The following is a 22658-nucleotide window of genomic DNA, read 5'->3' on the forward strand; positions in this document are numbered from 1 at the left end:
ATGCTATCTGCTCTGTACACAGGATAGATAGGGATGGGCAATTTAGGCATTGGCTACCTAAAATGAGGGGGTGGTAGAGGTTCAAAGTGACTGGCTTACAAGGTTTCAAGAGGGTATTTAGTTTAAGTGTGTGTGGGGCGGGGGGAAGATAGAGTCCCCACTGAATAGTTTTTATCTTGTCTAGAAGGGTCTGGTAAAAAGAGATGGGGATAAGATTCTTATGATTCAATAGTGAGTAATTACTATCATGACTAATCACAATTGTCATAATTGTAAAGGTAGAAGTTTTGTAACAAAACCAGGAGAGTAGTTAATCTTACAGTCCAGAAACAGAGGACTCTAGAACCATCAAGGGAGAAGAACACAAGCAGGATGTGGGACCTTATCCAGAGAAGCAGCTACACCAAAGACAGAGGCAGAGATGGGGACATGGAGAGAGGGAGCAGCTGAGGACTCTGGAAAAAGAGGGACTGAGAGCTGGTGGCCAGTAGACAGACTTGTGGAATGTGCCCTTTGGTGGTTTAAATGACTATATATGCCTGAGTGGTTTTTAAAAAAGCTAAAATGAATAAAGTGAAATACTGTTAACTGATAGTACATGGAGGAGATTATAACCATAGTAATGAAACAAAGTGTATGATTTGTTGAATGTAGAACTGATGATCTGCCTTGTAAACTTTCACTCAATCTAAAATAATTATTTATGATTATGAAGAGCCTGTGCATAGACTAAGGAGCAGTTGTTCGAACAGAACAAGGAAACACTGAATGATTTAAAATTATAATAGGTGTGCACCAGGGTTTTGTTCTTTCACCATACTTATTCTACCCGTATGCTAAGCATATCCTTCAAGAAGATGGATTATATGAAGAAAAACTTGACTTCAGGAATGGAGGAAGGCTCATTAACAACCTGCCTTCTTAATACGATAACACCTTGCTGAAAGTGAAGAGGACTTAAGATACTAACTAGTGAAGACCAAAGATCACAGTCTTTGGTATGGGTTGCATATCAATATAAAAAAGAAACAAAAATCCTTACCACTGGACCAATAAATTACATCGTGATAAGTGGATAAAAGATTGAAGTTGTCAAAGATATCATTTTGTGCAGCTCAACCATCAGCACTCAAAAAAAGCAGCAGTCAAGAAATCAAACGACATATTACACTTAGCAAATTTGCTGTACAAGACCTCTTTAAAGTGTTCAACAGCAAAGATGTCGGCTTCAGAACTAAGGTGCACCTGACCCAAGTCATGGTATTTTCAATAATTTCATATGCATGTGCAAGTTGGACATTATGAATAAAGAAAACCAAAAAGAAGTGATGCATTTGAGTTATGGTGTTGTAGGAGAATATTAAAAGTGCCTTGGACCTCCAAAAGAACAAACCAATCTATGTTAGAAGGACAGCTAGAATTCTCCTTAGAAGCCAGGATGGCCAGACTTCATCTCTTATACTTCGAACATATTTTTAGGAGGGACCAAACCCTGGAGAAGGACATCATCCTTGGTAAAGTGGAGGGTCAACAAAAAAGAGAAAGATCCCCAATGAGATGGATTGGCACAGTGGCAGCAGCAATGGGCTCGGGCATAGCAATGATTGTGAGGTTGGTGCAGGACTGGACAGTGTTCATTCTGTGGAACCTAGGGTTGCTATGAATCTGTACTGACTCAATGGCACCTAACAACAGACGATAGATAGGCATCTTCCCAGAAACTCTCCACTCTTCTCTTACCATCCACTGACAGATGGATTTTTGTACACAAAACTGCATTAGTCTCCAGCCTGTCTGTTGGCCTACAGATTTTGGACTTCTGTTGTGCCTAGGGTCACTATGAGTCAGTACCAACTCGATGACACCTAACAACAACATCCCCTACAACCACATGAGCCAATTCTTAAATTAATATTTTTCTCCCAAATCTATCTTTACATTTACATAGCTATTTATCTATAATATCTTAGTTGCTCTGTTTCTCTAGAGTACACTGAGAAAAACCAAATTGCAATATAAAACTCGATTCCTGATTTAATTGCTATTTCCTCTAAGCAGAAAACAACAAAAAAAAAAAATGCTTTCCCTTTTCAAGAGGGAAGGAGGGATGAAAGGAATGAAAGGGAAAAGGAAGGTAAAAGGGAAGAGGGAGAGCTGGGAGGAGGAAAAGGAAAGAGAAAGAAGAAAGGGGAAGGAAAGATGAAAGATTAAAAAGAGGCAGGCATTAAGGGAAGAAGAAATCCTTTTGTGATTTAATTGATGGACAAAGCATTTTCCAAAGATGAATACAGGGTAATATTCTTGACACATTGCTTACGCTCACTTTCCCCCTATAGCATCTTATGTACAATAAAATCAAAAGTACATTTTCAATGATATGGTCAAAACTGCATATCTGAAGGTCATTCTGATGGCTTAGAGAAAGATGAGACTGCAGGCATGGAGGACATAGCAGAGAGGAGCTACAGAGAGCCAGAACTGTGGCACTGAGAAGGATGAGAAGGTTTTTAAAAATGTTTTCAGAATAAAAAATTAATATATTTGATATGAATTGTCTACTTGCTAAGATTCTAGTAACTTTCTTCTATAAAGATGAGACTGAGAGAATGAAGAGATACACAAGTCTTGGAATTAAGGCAGCATGTGTTTAAGTAGAGAAAATGTTTAAATTGCCATCAATTCACTGTTTCTATAAATACACATAAAAATGAATCTGAGTTTTCTTTGTAGTTCTGCTTCTCTAATAGGCTTTCATAGTAACTAGTAGTAGTGTAGTAAGTTCTGGGGTTTTCTTCTTTAATTTAAATATACTTTTGTAAAGTATTGCAGCAGAAAAACAGAAATGAAATTGAAGTACCTGTGAATATAAAACTGTTAAAGAGCTGAGATTCTTCTCAGTATTATTCTTTAGTTTTTCATATGGTGATAAAGCTTTGTGAAGACAAAGTAAGCGGTTGAAAAGGAAAGTCCACAGTAGAGAAAAAATGATGATTCTGTGTAACTAAAGCTCACACAAGCGTCTGCAGTCTTCCTCCCTTTGACACAGTGAGCTTTCTAATGTGGTGAGAAAGTAGAGGTTGAAGAAGCGTCATTATTTCCTAGAAACTCTGTGTCATGAGTTCAGCTATATATAAAAAGGGGACGTTCAGGCTAAGCAAAACTTGGGTCAACAGTTGGCTTATAAAAATATTTAGGTGAGGTATTACTGGGAAACTGTAGCCACAGAAAGACTCCAGTAATAGCTCTCAGTCCTGAAGCCCTTGTTTCCTTCAAAGCGAAGTCTCCAAACAGAAAGGAATCGTAAAAGGCAATCACAATCCGAGATGGTGCAAATGGCTAAAGGCCCAGAAATGCAGCATGATTCCAGAAGCATACAAAAGATATTTGCTCCATTTCCTTTCACCTAAATATCTTGAAAATTTGACAAAATTTCCCTTGTTCATGTCAAAGTACCAATATACATAGTTTGAGATGAATTTACTCGAGTGTTTTGAGAAGGGAAAATTTGAGAACAGCTTAAGAAAGATTTAGAGGCAAATCATTATTTTTTTCAGCTAGACAGTTTCACATACATTGATTATGTGACAAATTCAAGACACCATATTTAAATACAAAACACCACCAAGATCCTACCTATCTTTCAAATCTCATCACCTCTCTCTACCCCTCATGTATCTGGTTAGCCATGATGGTTTCCATCTGAGACCTTGACTAGCAGCTATTTCCCATCACAGAGTCTTGGTGCTGACTGTTCCCCTCACTGTCCACACAGGCAAATGAGCTTCTTGTCATTAGTTGGTCCTCAGCTCAGAAGGTATCTTCACAGAGGTCATCCCTGACCATTCACCAATTTGTCAAGCCTTAGTGCAAAATCATTTTTTATTTTAAATGCAAGCTTTATTGACAAATTCAGTCAGTCAGTCAGTCAGTCAACCCACATTTATTGAACACCTAACAACAAGGCAGTGGTGGTTTAGTGGTAGACTTCTCACCTTTCATAGAGACGTCCTAGTAAGGCACTATGGGATAATACACTGAACTGCAAAGTCAGATTAAACTGCAAGGTCAGAAGTTTAAATTCACCAGTTGCTCCTCAAAAACCCTGTGCAGGGTCGCTATGAGTCAGAACTGACTCAAAGGCACTTAACAACAACAACATAGAGGAGTCCATTGATCAGTTCCGAACCAACACATGGCACGCACAATCCCCATCTGTCTATCAGTGGAGGTTTGCATGTTTTTATGATGCCAAGCAGACTAAGCAGCGCTCTAGAATAAGATGGACTAGGAAGATCAGCCTGATGATTGACTTCCAGATATCAGCCAGTGAGAACCCGTTGGAGCACAAAGATCCAAAATCTACCAATCATGGCGATGGTACAGAACTGAGAAAAATTCTATTCCTATATCTATGTATTTTGCATGGGGTCTCATGCAAGGGACCAGTTTTAAGTCTAACAAAACAAAACATCATTTGCCAGACATTATTTTAGGTATTGTGACTAAGCAGTGAAAAAAAGAGAAAGAGAACCCTGCCCTCATGGAACTTACAATCTAATTGTGGGATGAGGTTGTTCATAGAACAAATACAGTAAATAAAGAAATATATGTTATAAGGTAACAATGTTTTAGAAAAAAGGAGAAATCAGAACAGAGCAAATAAGATCAAGGGTGTCAGATTTTGTGAGTAGGAGCAGGCTTCAATATTAAATAGAAGCAGGGTTTAGATCTCTGAGAGAAGGTACAATTTAAGCAAATAATTGAAGAAGGTGAAAGTGTCATCCAAGCAAGGATCTGATAAATGAATATTCCAGGTAGAAGGAACAACTAACACAAAGGCTTATGGCGGAAACGTGTGTGGCATGTTCAAGAAGCAAAAAGGTCGTTGTGTCTGGAGCAAAATAAGCAATAAGAAGATTGTGGAAGAAAGTGCCACAAAATTAATGGAAGACAGATCTAACATATATTTCTTTATTTACTATATTTATTGTAAGAACAACCTCATCACACAACTGCTGAACTTTTGGTTCGCAGTCCAACGCCACACCAGGAGTCTACAGCTTATAATTATATGTTTATGAATGTGTGTGCCTATATCTATATGTTGTTGCAAATTAAGTAAGTTCTGACTCATAGCAATCCTGTGTAGGGTTTCCAAGGAGCAGGCATACATATAAATACAGCCTGACCTCTATACACAAAGCACTATGAATTTTGACAAATGCCTTCATCTAATGTATGATGCATTTATAAATGTAAGCATAATGCACTGCTCATTAATGCCAAGTTATAAATAATAAGGCTACTTCCATGTATTCAAAAGTAGCACATTCTAATAATGTTTGGCTGAGGTGAGTATTTTAAATTCTAATTTTTATTGAAGAGGTCTGCTATCATAAAGATAAAATTCATAGTTTCCATTCCCATTTAAGTATGTTAGTTTTTTTAAAAAAAGGAGAAAAGTTTCCACAAATACAGATTCTTCCTCAACTTCAACCAACTCATTTGTAAAGACACAAGGGCTCAGAGAGTGAATCTGGAGAATCTTATGCCAAGTCATCAGGGAGAACTAGAAAGTAGAGATGATATATAAACATCAGATTCATATGGGAAAGGTATCGTAAGTTCAAAATTCACTATTTTAAAACTTGCCAATATAATTTAAAGCTTATAAATTTCAAGGCTTGACAATTTTAAGGTTTGAGGAAATCATCCCACTCACCCATCTTCATTTCCAAATATTTATTGAATACCTACTATATGCCTGAAACTGGAAATACAAAGGTGAGCAGAACAGTCTATCCATCTGTACAACCTATTGCATGCATTCTTTGCCCTAGGTTTTTTTTTTTTTTTTTTTTTTGAGGGGGAAACCAAAAAAGCTTACTCTTTTATTATATATTATAAATCAAAGATATAAATAAACAGTACATTTGTTATCTGAAAATTTCATGGATAGGGAAATTTAGGGGGGGAAATGTCTTAAATGGCTCCTTTGGAGGGCTATCATAGGAACAAAAGAATGAGAAATCTAGGTCAGTTGGGAAGAAAGGAAGCAAGAGCTTATAATAAAATATGACAACTACAGTGATTAGGAAAGTACCAGCTGTTGTAACAATCCTCACCAGGAACACCTAACCTGACAAGGAGGTGGAGGTGAGGGTTGGCTTCCTGAAAGAAGTCACACTGAAGCAGAAATAGAAAAGAGATGGATAAGAATGACTTAGGCAAACATGTGAAGAGTGGTGTACTAGAAGCAAACAAAGTAAAGAGCTACGCAAAAGGACTAGATCATCACCAGCAGAGACTTTCATTGGGGAAAATCCATGCATTCTCCTAAATTAGCTAGCTTGATTAATTTAACTAATCAAGTCAGTGAAGTTAAACAGAGAAAACTGAAAGTTAAACCGTGTCACAGTATCTTAAGTTATTTAGTGCTTTTGTTACTTAAATATCATAATTGTTGTTGTTAAATGCTATTGAATCAGTTCTGACTCACAGCAACCCTGCATAGGGTTTCCAAGGAGCAGCTGATGGGTTTGAACTGCTGACTTTGTGGTTCACAGTGCAGTGCTGATCTTACAGCACCACACCAGGAGTCCCAATACCATTATGGTGGTCGATGGTAGTTATGTGCTGTGGAGTTGGTTCTGACTCATAGAGACCCTGTACAGAGTTTCTGAGGCTGTGAATCTTTATGGGAGCAGAAAGCCTCATCTTTCACCCCTGGAACAGCTGATAGTGTCAAACTACTGACCTTGTGGTTCGTAGCCTGATAAAGGAGCTCTGGTAGCATAGTGGTTACCAATCGGGCTGCGAACCTTACGGTCAGCGGTTCGAAACTACCAGCCGCTCCGCGGGAGAAAGATGAGGCTTTCTACTTCCATAAAGATTTACACCCTTGGAAACCCTGTACAGGGTCGTTATGGGTCGGAACCGACTCGACGGCACTTAACAACAACAGGTGGCTTTAAAAGAACAGAAATTAATTTCCTTCTAGTTCAAAAGACCTGCAGTCTAAGTTAAGGGTTTGACTATAGGGTGAGTCTTCCTTGTGTATTTCAGCTTCTAGTCATTGTTGTTGTTAAGAGCTCTTCAATAGGGTTCCAACTCATAGTGACCATATATACAATTTCCAAAGAAGAGCTAGTGGATTTGAACCTCATGGCTATTAGTCCAGTGCTTTTCCTACAATGCCCAGCAATAATTGGAGCTCCTAGACTTTTAGATGCATCTGTCTCTGTCATTGGTCTTGGCTCTCCCCTGCATCACCTTATCTCTGTATCTAATCTGTTCTTTTTAGAACTCAGAAGTGATTAGATTTAGCACCCGCCCTACTCAGGTATGATATAATTAACATAATTAAGGAAGTCCTGTTACCAAAAAGGGTTACATCCATGAATATCAGGATTAGCATTCCAATATGTTTTGGAGATATAAAATTTAATCAATTATACACAGTGTGGACTTCAAGCCTGTCTTCTCTTACATCAAAGTCTTTCCATCACAGGCTCCTCACTGGCGATCTGAGAATATTCAAATATTCCTTTAAATTAATAGTTTGTTTCAACCTAATGAAAGCATAGGCCTCCCTCCATTCATCCAGTCACAAATATTTAGAGTGTCTGGCACAGCACTGGACCACAAGTTCAGTTCGAACCACAAGGTCAGTGGTTCAAACTCACCAACAACTTATTGGAAACCCCATCCAGGGTCAATGAGTTGGAACCAACTTGACAGCACTTATCAACAGTAAATTCAGTGTCAGGACTGCTTTCAGTGTTATAGGATAAATGCAGGACTGTGAACCACAAGGCTGGCAGTTTGAGTCCACCAGTCGCTCCTCAGGAGAAGGATGAGACTTTCTATTCCTATAAAAGTTCACAGTCTCAGAAACCCTATACAGGCTCTTTATGAGTTGTAACTGAATAAACTGCACTTAACAGGCACTGTCATGGTTACTGAAGACACAGTCATGTGCAGGATAGATAAGGTCCCTTCACTCATGGAGCTTGGTTTCTCAAGAGGCAAAGGCAAACAGCAGATATATGAACAAATAAATAAATCTGATCATTTTAATTACTGATATGTATCATGAAGTAAACTCATGTGTTGTTGTTGTTAAGTGACATACAGGAGGCCAATAGTGACCCTGTATAGGGTTTCTGAGAATCAGCTGGTGAGCTTGAACCACCAACCTTGCAGTTCAAACCAGCTTTGTAGTACAAAGCATTAACCGACAATGCCACACCAGGACTCTTGTGCAGAGGAGTAGAATTATTTATGCTCCATAGGGTTTTCAATGGCTGATTAGAAAGTAGATTCTTCCTCCAAGGTGCCTCTGGGTATATTCAAGTCACCAGTTCTTTTTTAGTAGAAAAGTGTGTTAATAATTTCCATCATTCAGGAACTCCATTTTTTACTAACATCTTAGTTTGCTAAAGAAGCAATAGTAGCATACACTTTTTGTTAAACAAGTGGGCTCTGGAAATAGATTTCCTGGGTTTGAATCCTATATCTGCCTGTTGTTTCTTTAAGCTTTAAGAACATGGACAAGTTACCTAAATTTCTAAACCTGTTTCCAATAAAATTAAAGTATTGAGAATACTCACAAGATGTGTGGCTTAATTGATACAATGTATTTAAAGAAGTAAGAACAGTTAATGGCATAGCAAAACTTGTTATAACTGTTAGTATCATAACTATGAATTACTGCTTTCATGGACAAATCTTATAATGCCTGATGTTTACCACCCCACCTCAAACTCATTGCATTTTGTCATCCTAGCATATTTTTTTCTTCATTTCCAATGATCAGTTCGTTTTTCCTTTCTATTTTTTTTTTCTTCACTTCTTTCTGTGTTCTTTTTTTAACTTCTTACTGTGAATTGAGTAAAAGTTTACAGACAACCTTCTTTACAATAAGCAAATCATACATTTTGTTTTATCTCCATATTTACAATCTCCTCCCTGCAACAACAGTTTTCCTGCTTCCTTCCTATTAACATGCCACCCACCTTTGCATCCCTTTTCAACTTTTCTTTAGGAAAATGTTGCAGTTTTGATTTTAAATGGTTGACCGTCCTATGGTGTTCATATTCATACCTTGCTAGTGTTGCTTGTCTGAAAACTAAGCCAAGAGAGTGAGTTCCTTGCGAGACCTAAAGAGTGATCAAGGGCCATAGTCTCAATTCCTCCAGTCTCTTTCTGATCAGTGAAACTATTTTTGTGTTTTGTTTAAATAATTTTGAATTTTATTCCACATTTTCTCCCACTCCATCAGGGACCCTCTAACTCTAATGTGATCCTTTTCGGGGCACTTGGTAGTGGTAGCCAGGCACCATCTAGCTCTTCTGGTCCCAGAGTCATGGAGACTGATGTTCACATGTTCCATTCACCTAGTAGACTAATTGACTCCAAGCCCCGTCAATTCTTATCACTCCTATTTTTCCACACATGGAGAGATCAATAGCTACACCTTAGATGACTGCTCGTGAGCTTTCAAGATCCCAGACCCTACTTACTCAAGCAGGATGCAGAATATTGTCTTTGTGGACTATGTTATGCCAATTGACCATTGTGTCCTCTCAGACTAAGATCTTGAGCCTCCAGACCCATCAATTCATTGCCTTAAGAAGTTTGATAATGTCTAGGAATTTTTCATTTTGTCTCTACATGTTCCACCACATTCCTAGTTGTGTTTGCTAAAACCATGTGGGGACCATGTCTGACTTCCCCTAGCTTCACAAGGGGGAAAGAGAATCAAATTCAAAATCTGCCCAAAGCTGATTCCTATGATGTACAGGTCAGACATGCTTCTACCCTACAACCTTCTTTACCTTATTCTGACACCATTCCCCCCATAACACTCTCTGCTTCACATCTGGGTTCGATAATCCATTGCAATGGCCACACAGACCTTATGACAATCCTCACAATTATGTGGTTTGTTAGGGAAGTGAACAGAGTGCAATTCAGGATCAAAACCAACTCAGTATGCAGCAGTTCTCTAGTCAGAAATGCCTTTTGTCTGCCATACTGCAGGCATGCCTCACTCTTATCTTTGGTGTCTTGGCCATATGGTCCCTTGGCCTCTGCCTTGCCCTATGCTGGCAAGTGATACACGGACATTCTTCAAGACAGTCTCCTGCCTGTAGGCAGAGCCCAAAGCTGCTCTGTCTCTCCGTGTCACGGCCTCCTGCTGTGGACTCTGCCTTGCCTCTGCTATCACTGTTGATCTATGTAGTGATCTCACGTGTCACTCATGCTCTTCTGGCTTGGTGGTCCTGAAATCTTTCATCTTTGCTTCTGAAATGGCTCCTTTTAAACCTAGCTGGATGGCAAAACTAGCCAATCCCAGTTTTAGAGTCCTGGTGTGGTGCTACAGACTAATGCACTGGACCTCAAGATCAATTTGAACCTCAAGATCAGTTTGAACCCATGGACTAAGTAAAACTAAGAGTCTGCATGCAGGAGACTGGCTTGAAGAATGTGCCTTTTGGGCATTCACAGACTGACTTTAAAAGAACTTTGTAGCACTTGCTTGAGCAGGGCAAAGGGACCTTAATTTACTCAGGGGCACAACTCAAAATGAGGAGAAATACCTGTAAATATTCAGTAATAATCAGAACATAGAATGTTCAAAGTATGAATCTAGGAACATCAGGCTCTATTAAAAATTAATTGGAATGCATAAACATTGATATCCTAGGCATTGTTATTGTTGTTAAGTGCCTTTGAGTCAATTCAAACTCATAGCAAACATGTATAGGGTTTCTCAGGAGCAGCTGGTGGGTTTGAACTGCAGACCTTGTAGTTCACAGTCTAGTGCTGATCTTACAGCATCATACCATGAGTCCATCACAGGCATTAGTGAGTTGAAATAGACTGGCATTGGTCATTTTTAATCGGACAACTACATGGTTTACTATAACAGGAATGACAAATGGAAGAAGAATGGTGTCAGCACATTCATCATTAAAAAGAACATTTAAATATTTGTCTTGAAATAGAAGGCTGTCTGTGATAGGATAATATCCATTGGCCTACGAGAAAGACAAGTTAATAAAAAAAATATTTAAATTTGCACACCAACCACTAAAGCCAGTGGTGATGAAATTGAAGAATTCTAACAACATTTTCAGTCTGCAATTGATCAAACAAGCACTCAAGTTGTAGTGATAATTACTAGTGATTAGAAGTCAAAGGTTGGAAATAAAGAGGAACGATAAATAGTTGGAAAATATGGCCTTGGAGATCTCATGACAGAATTTTGTAAGACCAATAACTTGTTTATTGCAAATACCTTTTTCAAGAACATAAAAGATGGCTATACACATTAAACTTACCATTTGGAACACACAGAAATCAAATTGACTGCATCTGTGGAAAGAGACAGTGGGAAAGTTCCATATCATCAATCAAAACAAGGCCAGTGGCAGACTGTGGAACAGGCTATTAATTGCTAATATGCAAGTTCAGGTGAAAGCAGAAGAAAATTAAAACAAGCTCACAATAACCAAAATACAACCTTGAGCATATCCCGCCTGGATTTAGAGAACATCTCAAGAACAGATTTGATGCAATAGACATTAATGACCAAAGACCAGAAGCATTCTGGGACGAGATCAAGAACATCATACAGGAAGAAAGCAAAAAGTCACTATGAAGACAAAAAATAAATAAAAGACCAAAATGGATGTCGTAAGAGACTCTGAACTTACTCTCCAGTGTAGAGATACTAAAACAAATGGAAAAAAATGAGAGGGTAAAAGAGCTGAACAGATTTCAAAGAGCAGCTTGAGAAGTCGAAGACAAATATTATAATGAAATGTGCAAAGATCTGGAGTTCAAAAACCAGAAGGGAAGAATACACTCAGTCTTTCTCAAGCTTATGGTACTAAAGAAAAATTTCAAGCCTCACCTACTGAATAATGCTGAAAATGTCAAAAGAAGTTGGAAGGAATAAACAGAATCACTGTACCAAAAAGAAATGGTCAATGTTCAACCATTTCAAGAGTTAACATATGATCAAGCATCAATGATACTGACTGAAGGAAGATGTCCAAGGTGCAATGACAGCCTTGGCAAAGAACAAGGCTCTGGGAATTGATGGAATACAAACTGAAATATTTTAACTAACGGATGTGGCTCTGGAGGTGTTCACTCATCTATGCCAAGAAATTTGGAAGACAGCCACATGGCCAACCAATTGGAAGAGATCTATATTTGTGCCCATTCCAAATAGAGGTGACCCAACGGAATGTGGAAATCATCAGACAATATCATTAATATCATATGCAAGTAAAATTTTGCTAAAGATAATTCAGAAATGATTGCAACAGTAAACTCACAGGAAATGACCAGGGTTCAAGCAGAATGTGGAATAAGAGATATAATTGCTGATGTCAGATGGACTTTGGCTGAAAGCAGAGCATACCAGAAACATGTTTATTGTTTTTAAATGTCATTTCCCTATGCCTTATTGAGTATGCAAATGCTTTTGCTTGTGTGGATCATGACAAGCTATGGAAAACATTGTGTAGAATGAGTCTTCTGAAACACTTAATTGTGCTCATGAGGAACTTGTCCATTGATCATGAGGCAGTTGTTTGAATCAAATAGGGAACATTGAATGGTTTTTAAAATTAGGAAAGCTGTGCATCAGGGTTGTATCTTTTGCCATACTTATTCAATCTGTTTGTTGAGCAAATAATCTGAGAAGCTGATTTATATGAAGCAAAACTTGGTTTCAGGGTTGGGGGAAGCTTCATTAATAACCTGCAATACACAGACTATACATCTTTGTTTGCTGAAAGTGAAGAGGACTTAAAATACTTACTGAAGAAGATCAAAGACCAAGCCTATGGGTTGCTCCTCAGCGTAAAGAAAACAAAAACCCTCACTATTAGACCAGTAAATAACATCAAGATAAATGGAGAAGAGATTAAAATCGTCAAATACTTCATTTTACTCAGATCAACCATTAACATTCATGGGCGCAGCAGTCAAGAGATCAAGAAAAGTACTGCATTAGGTAAATCTGGTGTACAAGAGCTCTTTAAAGGTTCAAGAACAAACATGTCAGTTTGAGGACTAAGGTGCACCTGACCCAAGTATTTTCGATAACCTCATATGAATGTCAACAATGAATAAGGAATACTGTAATTCATACATTTAAATTATGGTATTGGAGGAAAATATCAGAAGTACAATGGCCCATTCAAAGGACAAACAAATCTGTGCTGAAAGAAGAACATTCAGAATGTACTTATAAGCCAGATGGCCAGACTTCATCTCTTACACTTTGCATATATTATCAGAAGTGTCCAGTCCTTGGAGAAGGACATCATGCTTGGTAAAGTAGAGGGTCAGCGAAAAAGAAGATCCCCTGAAATATGGATTGGCACAGTGGCAGCAGCAATGGACTCAAGTGTGGTAACAACTGTGAGATTGGCGCAGAACTGATCAGTGTTTCATTCTGCACCTATCTGTGCCCATTCCAAAGAGAAGTGCCCCAACAGAATGCTGAAATCATCAGACTATATCTTTGAAATTCCATGCAAATAAAGTTTTACTAAAGGTAATACAGAAATGGCTGCAAGCATATATTGATAGAGAACTCCCAGAAGTTCAAGCCAGATTCAGAAGAGATCATGAATTAAGGGATATCATTGCTGATGTCCGAGGGATCTTGGCTAAAAGGAGAGAATATCAGAAAGATGATTACCTGTGTTTTATTGACTGTGCAAAGGTTTTCAATTGTGTGGACAAGCTATGAACAACATTGTGAAGTATGAGTATTCTGGAACACTGAAGTGTGCTCATGAGGAATCTATACCTGGACCAAGAGGCAGTTATTCAAACAGAACTTGGGAACACCAAATGGTTTAAAATCAAGAAAGATGTGTCACACAGTTGTATTATTTCACCATAATTATTTAAACTGTATGTTGAGCAAATAATCTGAGAAGCTGAGTTATATGAAGAAAAATGTGACATCAGGATTGCAGGTAGACTCATTGACAACATGCGATATGCAGATGATACAACCTTGCTTGTTGAAAGTGAAGAGGGCTTAAAATATTTACTGATGAAGATCAAAGACCACAGCCTTTGATATGGATTGCATCTCAATGTAAAGAAAACAAAAATCCTCACCACTGGACCAATAAACAACATTCTTATCAATGGAGAAAAGATTGAAGTTGTCAAGATCTTCATTCTTCTTGTATCAACTATCAATACTCATGGAAGCAGCAGTCAAGAAATCAAACTATGTATTGTATTGTATTAGGCAAATCTGCTGCACAAGACCTTTTCAAATCTTTTGAAGAGCAAAGATGACAGCTTGAAGACTAAGGTGCACCTGACCCAAGCCATGGTATTTTCAATAACCTCATATGCATGAGAAAGCTGGACAGTGAATAAGGAAGACCGTAGAAAAATGGATGCTTTTGAGTTAGGATGTTGGAGAAGAATATTGAAAGTGCCATGGACTGCCAAAAGAACCAACAGATCTGTTGGAAGAAGTGCATCCAGAACATTCCTTGGAGGAGGCCAGGATGGCCAAACTTCATCTCGCATACTTTGGACATTGTCAGGAGGGACCCTGGAGAAGAATATCATGTTTGGTAAGGTGGAGGGTCAGAGAAAAAGAGGTAGACCCCCAGCAAGATGGATTGGCAAAGTGGCAGCATCAATGGGCTCAAGCGTGGCAACAATAGTGAGGTTGGCCCAGTTTTGATCTGCTGTGCATAAGGTCACCATGAGTCGGTACCAACTTGATGGCATCTAACAACAGCAACAACAAAATCAACGACTTCTTCAATGCCAATACCTCTTTTAAACATCATAAAAGATGACTGACTATACAAATGGACTTCACCAGACAGCGCACACAGAAATCAAATTGACTTCTTCCATGGGAAGACATTGAAAAGTTCCATATCATCAGCCAATACGTGGCCAGAGGCAGACAGTGGAACAGACCATCAATTGCTCATATGCAATTTCAGGCTTAAGCTGAAAAAAATTAAAACAAGTCCATGAAAGTCAAATTGTGATTTTGAACATATCCCACTTGAAGTTAGAGATCATCCCAAAGCACATTTGATGCATTAGACACAAGACGAAAGACCAGAAGAGTTGTGAGATGACATAAAAAATATCGTACAGGAAGAAAGCAAAGGGTCATTTAAAAAAAAAAAGAAGAAGAAAAGACCAAAATGACTGCCAGAAGAGGCTCTGAAACTTGATCTCCAGTGTATAGATGCTAAAGCAAATGGAAGAAAGAGCTGAACTGAAAATTTTAAATGGCAGCTTGCAAAGACCAAGTAAAGTATTATAATGAATTGTGCAAAGAGCTGAAGTTAGGAAACCAAAATGAAAAGAACACCCTCGGGATATCTCAAGCTAAAAGAACTGAAGAAAATTCAAGCTTCAATTTGCAATATTGAGTCCTGGTTAATGTACTGGACTGCAAAGTCGATTTGAACAGCAAAGTTGCCAGTTTAAGCTCACCAGTTTAAACTCCTCAGTTAAAGCTCCTCAGCAGTTTAGGCTCCTCAGAAACCCTATACAGGGTCACCATGAGTCAGAACTGACTCAACGGCACTTAACAACAAAAAGAATAACATGTGCAAAGTACTGAATGATGCAGAAAGCATCAAAAGAAGATGAAAGGAATACAATGAGTCACAGCACTGAAAATAAATGGACAGTGTTCAACCATTTAAGAACTAGCATATGATCAAAAGCCAATGGTAAATAGTCCAAGGTGCACTGGAGGCACTCATTGAACTATGCTAAGACATTTGGAAAACAGCTGATTGGAAGAGATCCATATTTTTGCCCATTCCAAAGAGAGAGTCTACCCAAAGTAATATGGAAATCATTGGACAATATCATTAATATTACTTTGCAAGTAAATGTTTGCTAAAGATCATTCTAAAACTGGTGCAACAATACACTGACAGGAAACTGCCAAACGTTCAAGCCAGGTTCAGAAGTGGTCATGAAATGACAACTATCACTGCCAATGTCAGATATATCTTGCTGAAAGCAGAAAATAGCAACTAGATGTTTGCATGTGTTTTATTGACTATGCAAAGGCTCTCTACAAGCTATGGACAACATTGTAGAGAATGAGTATTCTGGAGCACTTAATTGTGCTAATAAGGAACATGTGCAGAGACCAAGAGGCAGTTGTTCAAACAGAACAAATAGACACTGACTGCCTTAAGATCAGAAAAGGTGTGTGCAAGGGTTGTATTCTTTCACCATCCTTATTCAATATGTATGCCAAGCAAATAATCTGAGAAGCTGAATTATATGAAGGAGAACATAACATCAGTATTGGAGGAAGACTAATAACCTGCAATATGCATTTGCTACAACCTTGCTTGCTAAAAGGGAAAAGCGATTAAAATAGTTAATAATGAAAGTCTGAGACCACAGTCTTCTGTATGGGTTGTACTTTGATGTAAAGAAAACAAATTTTTTTTACCACTGGACCAATAAATAACATCATGATAAATGGAGAAAAGATTGAATTTGTCAAAGACTTCATTTTGTGTGAATCCACTATCAACACTCATGGAAGCAAAAACAACAACAACAACAAAAATTCCTCAAGAAATCAAAGGACATATTGCATTGGGCAAATCTGCTTTACAAGATCTCTTTAAAATGTTCAAGAGCAAAGATGTCAGTTTGAGGACTAATATGCACCTGACCCAAGCCATGGTATTTTATATACTTTATATACTTGTGAAAGTTGGGCAGTGAATAGAAAGATAATAGAAATCGAATTATGGTGTTGGAGAAGAACATTAAAAGTTCCGTCGGCTGCCAAAAGAGCAAACAAACTGTGTTGGAGGAAGTACAACTAGAATGCTCCTTAGGAGCAAAGATGCTGAGACTTCTCTAACACTTCAGATATATTATATGGAGGGACCAGTCCATGGAAAAGGACATCATGCTAGGTAAAATGCAAGGTCAGTAAAAAAGAGGAAACACACCACCACCACCACCCCGCCCCCAACAAGATGGACTGGCACAGTGGCAGCAGCAAAGGACTCAGGCTTAAAATGATTGTGAGGATGGTACAGGACCAGGCAGTGTTTCGTTCTTTTGTGTGTGCGATCACTATGAGTCGGTACCTGACAACAACAGAAGTTCCTAGTGTGTAATCTATCACTTCAAACTTGACTCTGTCCACTAGTTCCTTATTCATTATTCCAACCAGTATTTCCATTTTCTTTTTGAGTCTTAGGTATGCCTACACACTAAGGCAGAGTATTATGAGAATTGACAGAATATGGTCATTAGGGAAATAAAGTAACTCACCTTTGGCAAGATCAATGGTAATTTTAAAATTGGCAACTGATAATGAGTTTCATTAGTTATAAGAGATATTTCCAAGTTAGGGACTATCTTTTCTTTAGGCACTTTAAAAACTTCAATAGTGCCCTTATAATGAGAGCAGCTATAGTTCCCAAATTCATCGACTTCTTTGAGTTGGAGTTCCAGTCTGGGTTTTCTTTGTAAGTGAAAAACAAGCTTGTAGTCTTTTCCATAATCCTTTCCATTGCCTAAGTAAAAATAAAATGCATGTGTTATTATTAAGATATATCTCATTCTTTAACATGTTTAAAAATATAAATAATGTGGTACAGTGAATTATCTAATGTCTTATAATCTGTAACACCCACCAAACAACATTTCTGCCCTGCTGGGTCTGATTAAGAAAATGTGGGAGAAGATACAAATAGGATGTCATGGTTCAGCTATGGATGTTAGCAGAGTAGTTGTAAAAGCTGGGAACTTTAGCATGGGTTTAAAATGTGTCATCTCAGAAGCAGGAGGAGGATATCACTACCATTAAAGAAAAAAAGCCAAGAGTGGAGCCTGTCCTTTGGACCCTGAGATCCCTGCACACTGATCTCCTTAACCCAGGGAGAGGGAACTCTGACATCAGAGGACTGGCAGAGGAACGGCAGTAGCAGTCCAAAGAAGCAAAACACAACTGGGATGAGACTGTAAAAGCCCTTCTGGGGAAACGTACTCAGGTGAATGCTGTCAATAATAATGACTATGTTGTTGCTGTTAGGTCCTGTGGAGTCGATTCCGACTCATAGTGACCCTGCATAGGGTTTCCGAGGCTGCAGAAAGCCTCATCTTTCTCCCATGGAACAGCTGGTAGTTTCGAACTGCTGACCTGGAGGTTAGCAGCCCGATTCGTAACCACTATGCTACCAGAGCTCCTTATACTCCCTTGCATTATGCAGCTTCCAAAAACAGCACAAGACTGTTGTCATGTTGCTAAGAAGGTGGGGCTATTTCAGATACTAAGAACCATTTTGAAGCAACAGGAATGCACTGGGAACCAACCAAAGGTAACTTGAAGATGATTCATATCCTTCAGTACTACAAAGCATCCACAAAGAACCAAGACACCAAGGGTAACATTCCTCTACACTTATCCTGTGTAAGGAGAGAGTAGAAGAAGCAAAACTGTTGGTGTCCCAAGAAGCAAGTCTTTACATTGAGAACAAAGAAGAAAATACCCCTGCAAGTGGCCAAAGGTGGACAGGGTTTAATACTTAAGAGAATGGTGGAAGGTTAAGCAGCTTAGGTTTTTTCTTTGTGTCCTGGAAAGAACTTACTTATGCATCACAATGAGAATGATGTTTTCTTTTTATAAAAGTTTAATAGTGTTCCGACTGAGTTACTTGTTTTAAGCTTACAACCTGCTTTCCAGCCATTGAGTCACTGTTGAAGTTGTTCTACTGTTGAGTATTATTCAGGATTGATTTTGGATAATTTTGAGTAAGTGGTTCTGTGGCTGTTGTGAGTCTTTAGCTCCTTGTTATGCACCCTCTTTCACTTCCTAAAGCACAATACTACCAAAAATGTCAGGCCATTTATTCTGCCAAATGTTTCTAGATGGACTCTAGACTGTTCCTTCATACGTTGAAATGCATCCTACGTTGTTCATTCAAATTCACTCAGGCCTATGCCACAATTTTGTTTTTGCGACTGTAAAGGTTAATCTATTTTTGTTATAGGAGGAATTCGCATATATTTTTGTGGACCAAATTTTAAGGTGGAGGTCATGTTATCCAAGTTTTGCATTCAGAAACACTAAAATTAATAAAATGAAGCAGTGAAAGGTATATATATACCACAGCCACCACCATATATATATGTTGTTCTTAAGTACCGTGGAGACAGTACTGATTCATAGTGACCCTGCACAGGGTTTCCGAGGCTGTAAATCTTTATCGGAGCAGAACACCTCATCTTTCTTCCACGGAACCGCTGGTAGTTTCAAACTGCTGACCTTGAGTTAGGCAGCCCGACTCAGAACCACTATGCTACCAGAGCTCCTTACCATATATGTGTGTGTGTTGTTGTTGTTGTTGTTGTTAAGTGCTGTCACGTTGATTCCAACCCATAGCAACCCTGTACAGGGTTTCTGAGGCTGTAAATCTTTACAGGAGCAGAAAGCCTCATCTTTCTCCCATAAAACAGATGGTAGTTTCGAACTACTAACCTTGCGGTTTGCAGCCAGATTCGTAACCACTAAGCTACCAGAGCTCCAAACACACACACACACATATATACATTGTTGTTAAGTGCCATCAAGTCAGTTCCAACCCATAGTGACCCTGTGTAAATTTTCCCAGGAAAAACTGGTGAACTTGAACCACCTACCTTGTGATCCAAACCAACGTTGCAGTTCAGCGCATTAACCCACCAAGCCACACCAGGACTCCTTACAATATATATACATGTAACATTAAAAAAGAAAATATTTAGCCTTTTAAGAATTTTCTTTTTCCATTCCCCTAATTTATCAAAGTCCTGGTGTGGCTCTGTAGAAAAAGCCCTGTACTGCTAACCACAAGGTTGGTGGTTCAAACCAACCAACTGCTCCTTGGAAACTTTATAAAGGGGGGCTAAGACTCAAAACCAACTCGACTGCACTTAATAACAATAACATACCATTCATTGCATGTTGAACACCATAATGAACCTACAATGGATCTTTTAAGCTGCACTCTGCATTACGATTGCTGTTGTTGTTGTTAAGTGCTGCCGAGTCGGTTCCAACTTGTAGCAACTCTGCATAGGATATCCAAGGAGCAGCTGATGTGTCTGAACTGCCGACCTTGTGGTTCACAGTCCTGTGCTGATTCTACAGTGCCGCATTATGAGTCCTGCCTTATGGTGCCGTTGTTGTTATGAAGTGCCGTCAAGTCGGTTCTGACCCATAGTGATCCTGTATAGGGTTTCTGAGGAGTGACTGGTGAGCTTGAACTGCCGACCTTGCAGTTCAAATGGCTTTGCAGTCTGGCACATTAACCCACACCTCCACATAGCCACTAACAATATATGTCTGTTAATATTTAAAATAATTAAAATCAAATTAAATTGAAAACTCAGTTTTTGTGGTATAGTGCTGTAGGATTAGCACTGAACTTCAAACAAACCACAAGGTCAGCAGTTCAAACCCACCAGTTGCTTCTTGGAAATCCTATACAGATTCACTATGAGTTAGAACTGGATCAACAGCACTTAACAACAACAACAAAGTCACATTTCAAGTGTGGTGCTGTAGGATAAGGACTGGACTATGAACCACAGTGTTGGCAGTTCAAACCCACCAGCTGCTTTTTAGAAACCCTACACAGAGGAGCTGAGTCAGATCCGACTTGATGGCACTTAACAACAACAATCACATTGCAAATTCTCAATAGCTAGTGGCAACTTTGGCGTCCTGGTATGATGCTGTAGGATAAGCACTGAACTGCTAACTGCAAGGTCATCAATTGAAACTCAACCTCCACTCCATGGAAACCCTATACAGGGTCGCTATGAGTCAGAACTGATTCAATGACACTTAACAACAAGAAGCGGTTACTTTATTAAACAGAGCAAATATGAAATCTTTCCACGATCACAGAAATACACAGTGCTAGTCTAGAAATTGGAGTCCTGGTGTGGCACTGTGGATTAATGCACTGGACTGCAAAGTCAGTTTGAACCACAAGATCGGTGGTTCAAGCTCACCACCTACCCCTGGAAAACCCCATACAGGGTTGCTATGGATCTAACCAACATGAAGGCACTTAACAACAACAACAACAATTCTAGAATTTTCAAATGAAACAATTAATGGATTCCTGTTACAGAAGTTTGTATGTAAACCAGATGGATTCCCCCAGACAAAGATAGGTGAATATCTTATTACTAATTCCTCATTGAATACTTTATGTTATTGTGAACACAGAATTTTTCTTTCATATATTTTACCATGATAGTCATGATATTCCCTGATGACTATTTAAAATTGTACCTGTGCTACCTGCTCGTAGATTTCCCATCTTCTTTACCTATTTTATTCCTTTTGCACTTTTCACATCTATTAACAAATTACCTTTTCATTGCAATCATAAAATGGACACTGCCTTGTTTCTTTATGCCTGCATCAGCCTCTACCAAGTTTAAAAGAAAATTATAATGTATTAGATAAGATAATACATTTTAGAATTAAATATCTATATCCCAATCTAGCCCTTTCTTGATGTTGTGTGTTGTTAAGGGTTGTTGAGATGTGTAGGCTTTCTGAGGAATAACTGGTGAATCTGAACTGCAGACAATGTGATTCAAAGGCTAGGCTTATCCTACAGGACCATACAGGAGTCCAGCCTTTACCCACACTTCAATATCTGTCCAGTTCTTTCACATCCTGAGCTTCTCTGAGTCTCAATTTATATATGTTGCTGATGTTAAGTGTCTTTGAGTTGGTTCTGACTGTATAGGGTTTCTGAGGAACAGCTGGTGGGTTTTAACAGCCAACCTTTTAGTTAGCCATCTAGAGTTTACCCTACAGCATTACACCAGGAATCATAAAACCTTTTGAGCTTGTTCTTTGTTGTTGTTGTTAAGTGCCATGGAGTCAGTTCTGATTCAGAACAACCCTGTATAGAGTTTCCAAGGAGCAGCTGGTGGGTTTGAACCACTGTTCTTGTGGTTAGCAGTCCAGTGCTTATCCTAAAGTGCCACAGGAATGAAATAAATGTATAAAATGTTTAGCACAGGACTTGACACATAATAAGTGTGAAAGAGATGATTGTTTTTGTTGTTGTTAGGTGCCTTCGAGTTGGTACCGACTCATAGCGACCCTATTCACAACAGAACAAAACACTGCTCAGTCCTGGACCAACCTCACAATTGTTGCCATGCTTGAGCCCATTGATGTTGCCACTTTGCCAGTCCATCTAACTGGGGTCTTCCTCTTTTTCTCTGACCCTCTACCTTACCAAGCATGATATCCATCTCCAACGACTGGTCCCTCCTGGCAATATGTCTGAAGTATGAGAGACGAAGTTTGGTCATCCTGGCCTCCAAGGATCACTCTGGCTGCACTTCTTCGAACACAAATCTGTTGGTTCTTTTGGAAGCCCATGGCACTTTCATTATTCTCCTCCAACACCATAACTCAAATGCACCAATTCTTCTACAGTCTTCCTTATTCACTGTCCAGCTTTCACATGCATATAAGGTTATTGAAAATACCATGGCTTGGGTCAGGTGCACCTTAGTCCTCAAGAGGACATCTTTGCTCTTCAACACTTTAAAAAGGTCTT

General features: G+C 38.8%; 1 protein-coding gene across 1 annotated transcript in view; it reads right to left on the bottom strand.

Moving 5' to 3' along the window:
• The window catches only part of DTHD1 (death domain containing 1), a 109928-nt gene that overhangs the window by 41840 nt on the left and 45430 nt on the right, over positions 1-22658 (bottom strand). The window contains exon 7 of the mRNA XM_006874335.1: positions 17350-17594. Coding sequence (XP_006874397.1) covers positions 17350-17594 — 245 coding nt within the window. The remainder of the gene's footprint in view (positions 1-17349; positions 17595-22658) is intronic.

Source organism: Chrysochloris asiatica, unplaced genomic scaffold (assembly GCF_000296735.1).
Source record: "Chrysochloris asiatica unplaced genomic scaffold, ChrAsi1.0 scaffold00269, whole genome shotgun sequence".
Lineage (NCBI taxonomy): Eukaryota > Metazoa > Chordata > Mammalia > Afrosoricida > Chrysochloridae > Chrysochloris > Chrysochloris asiatica.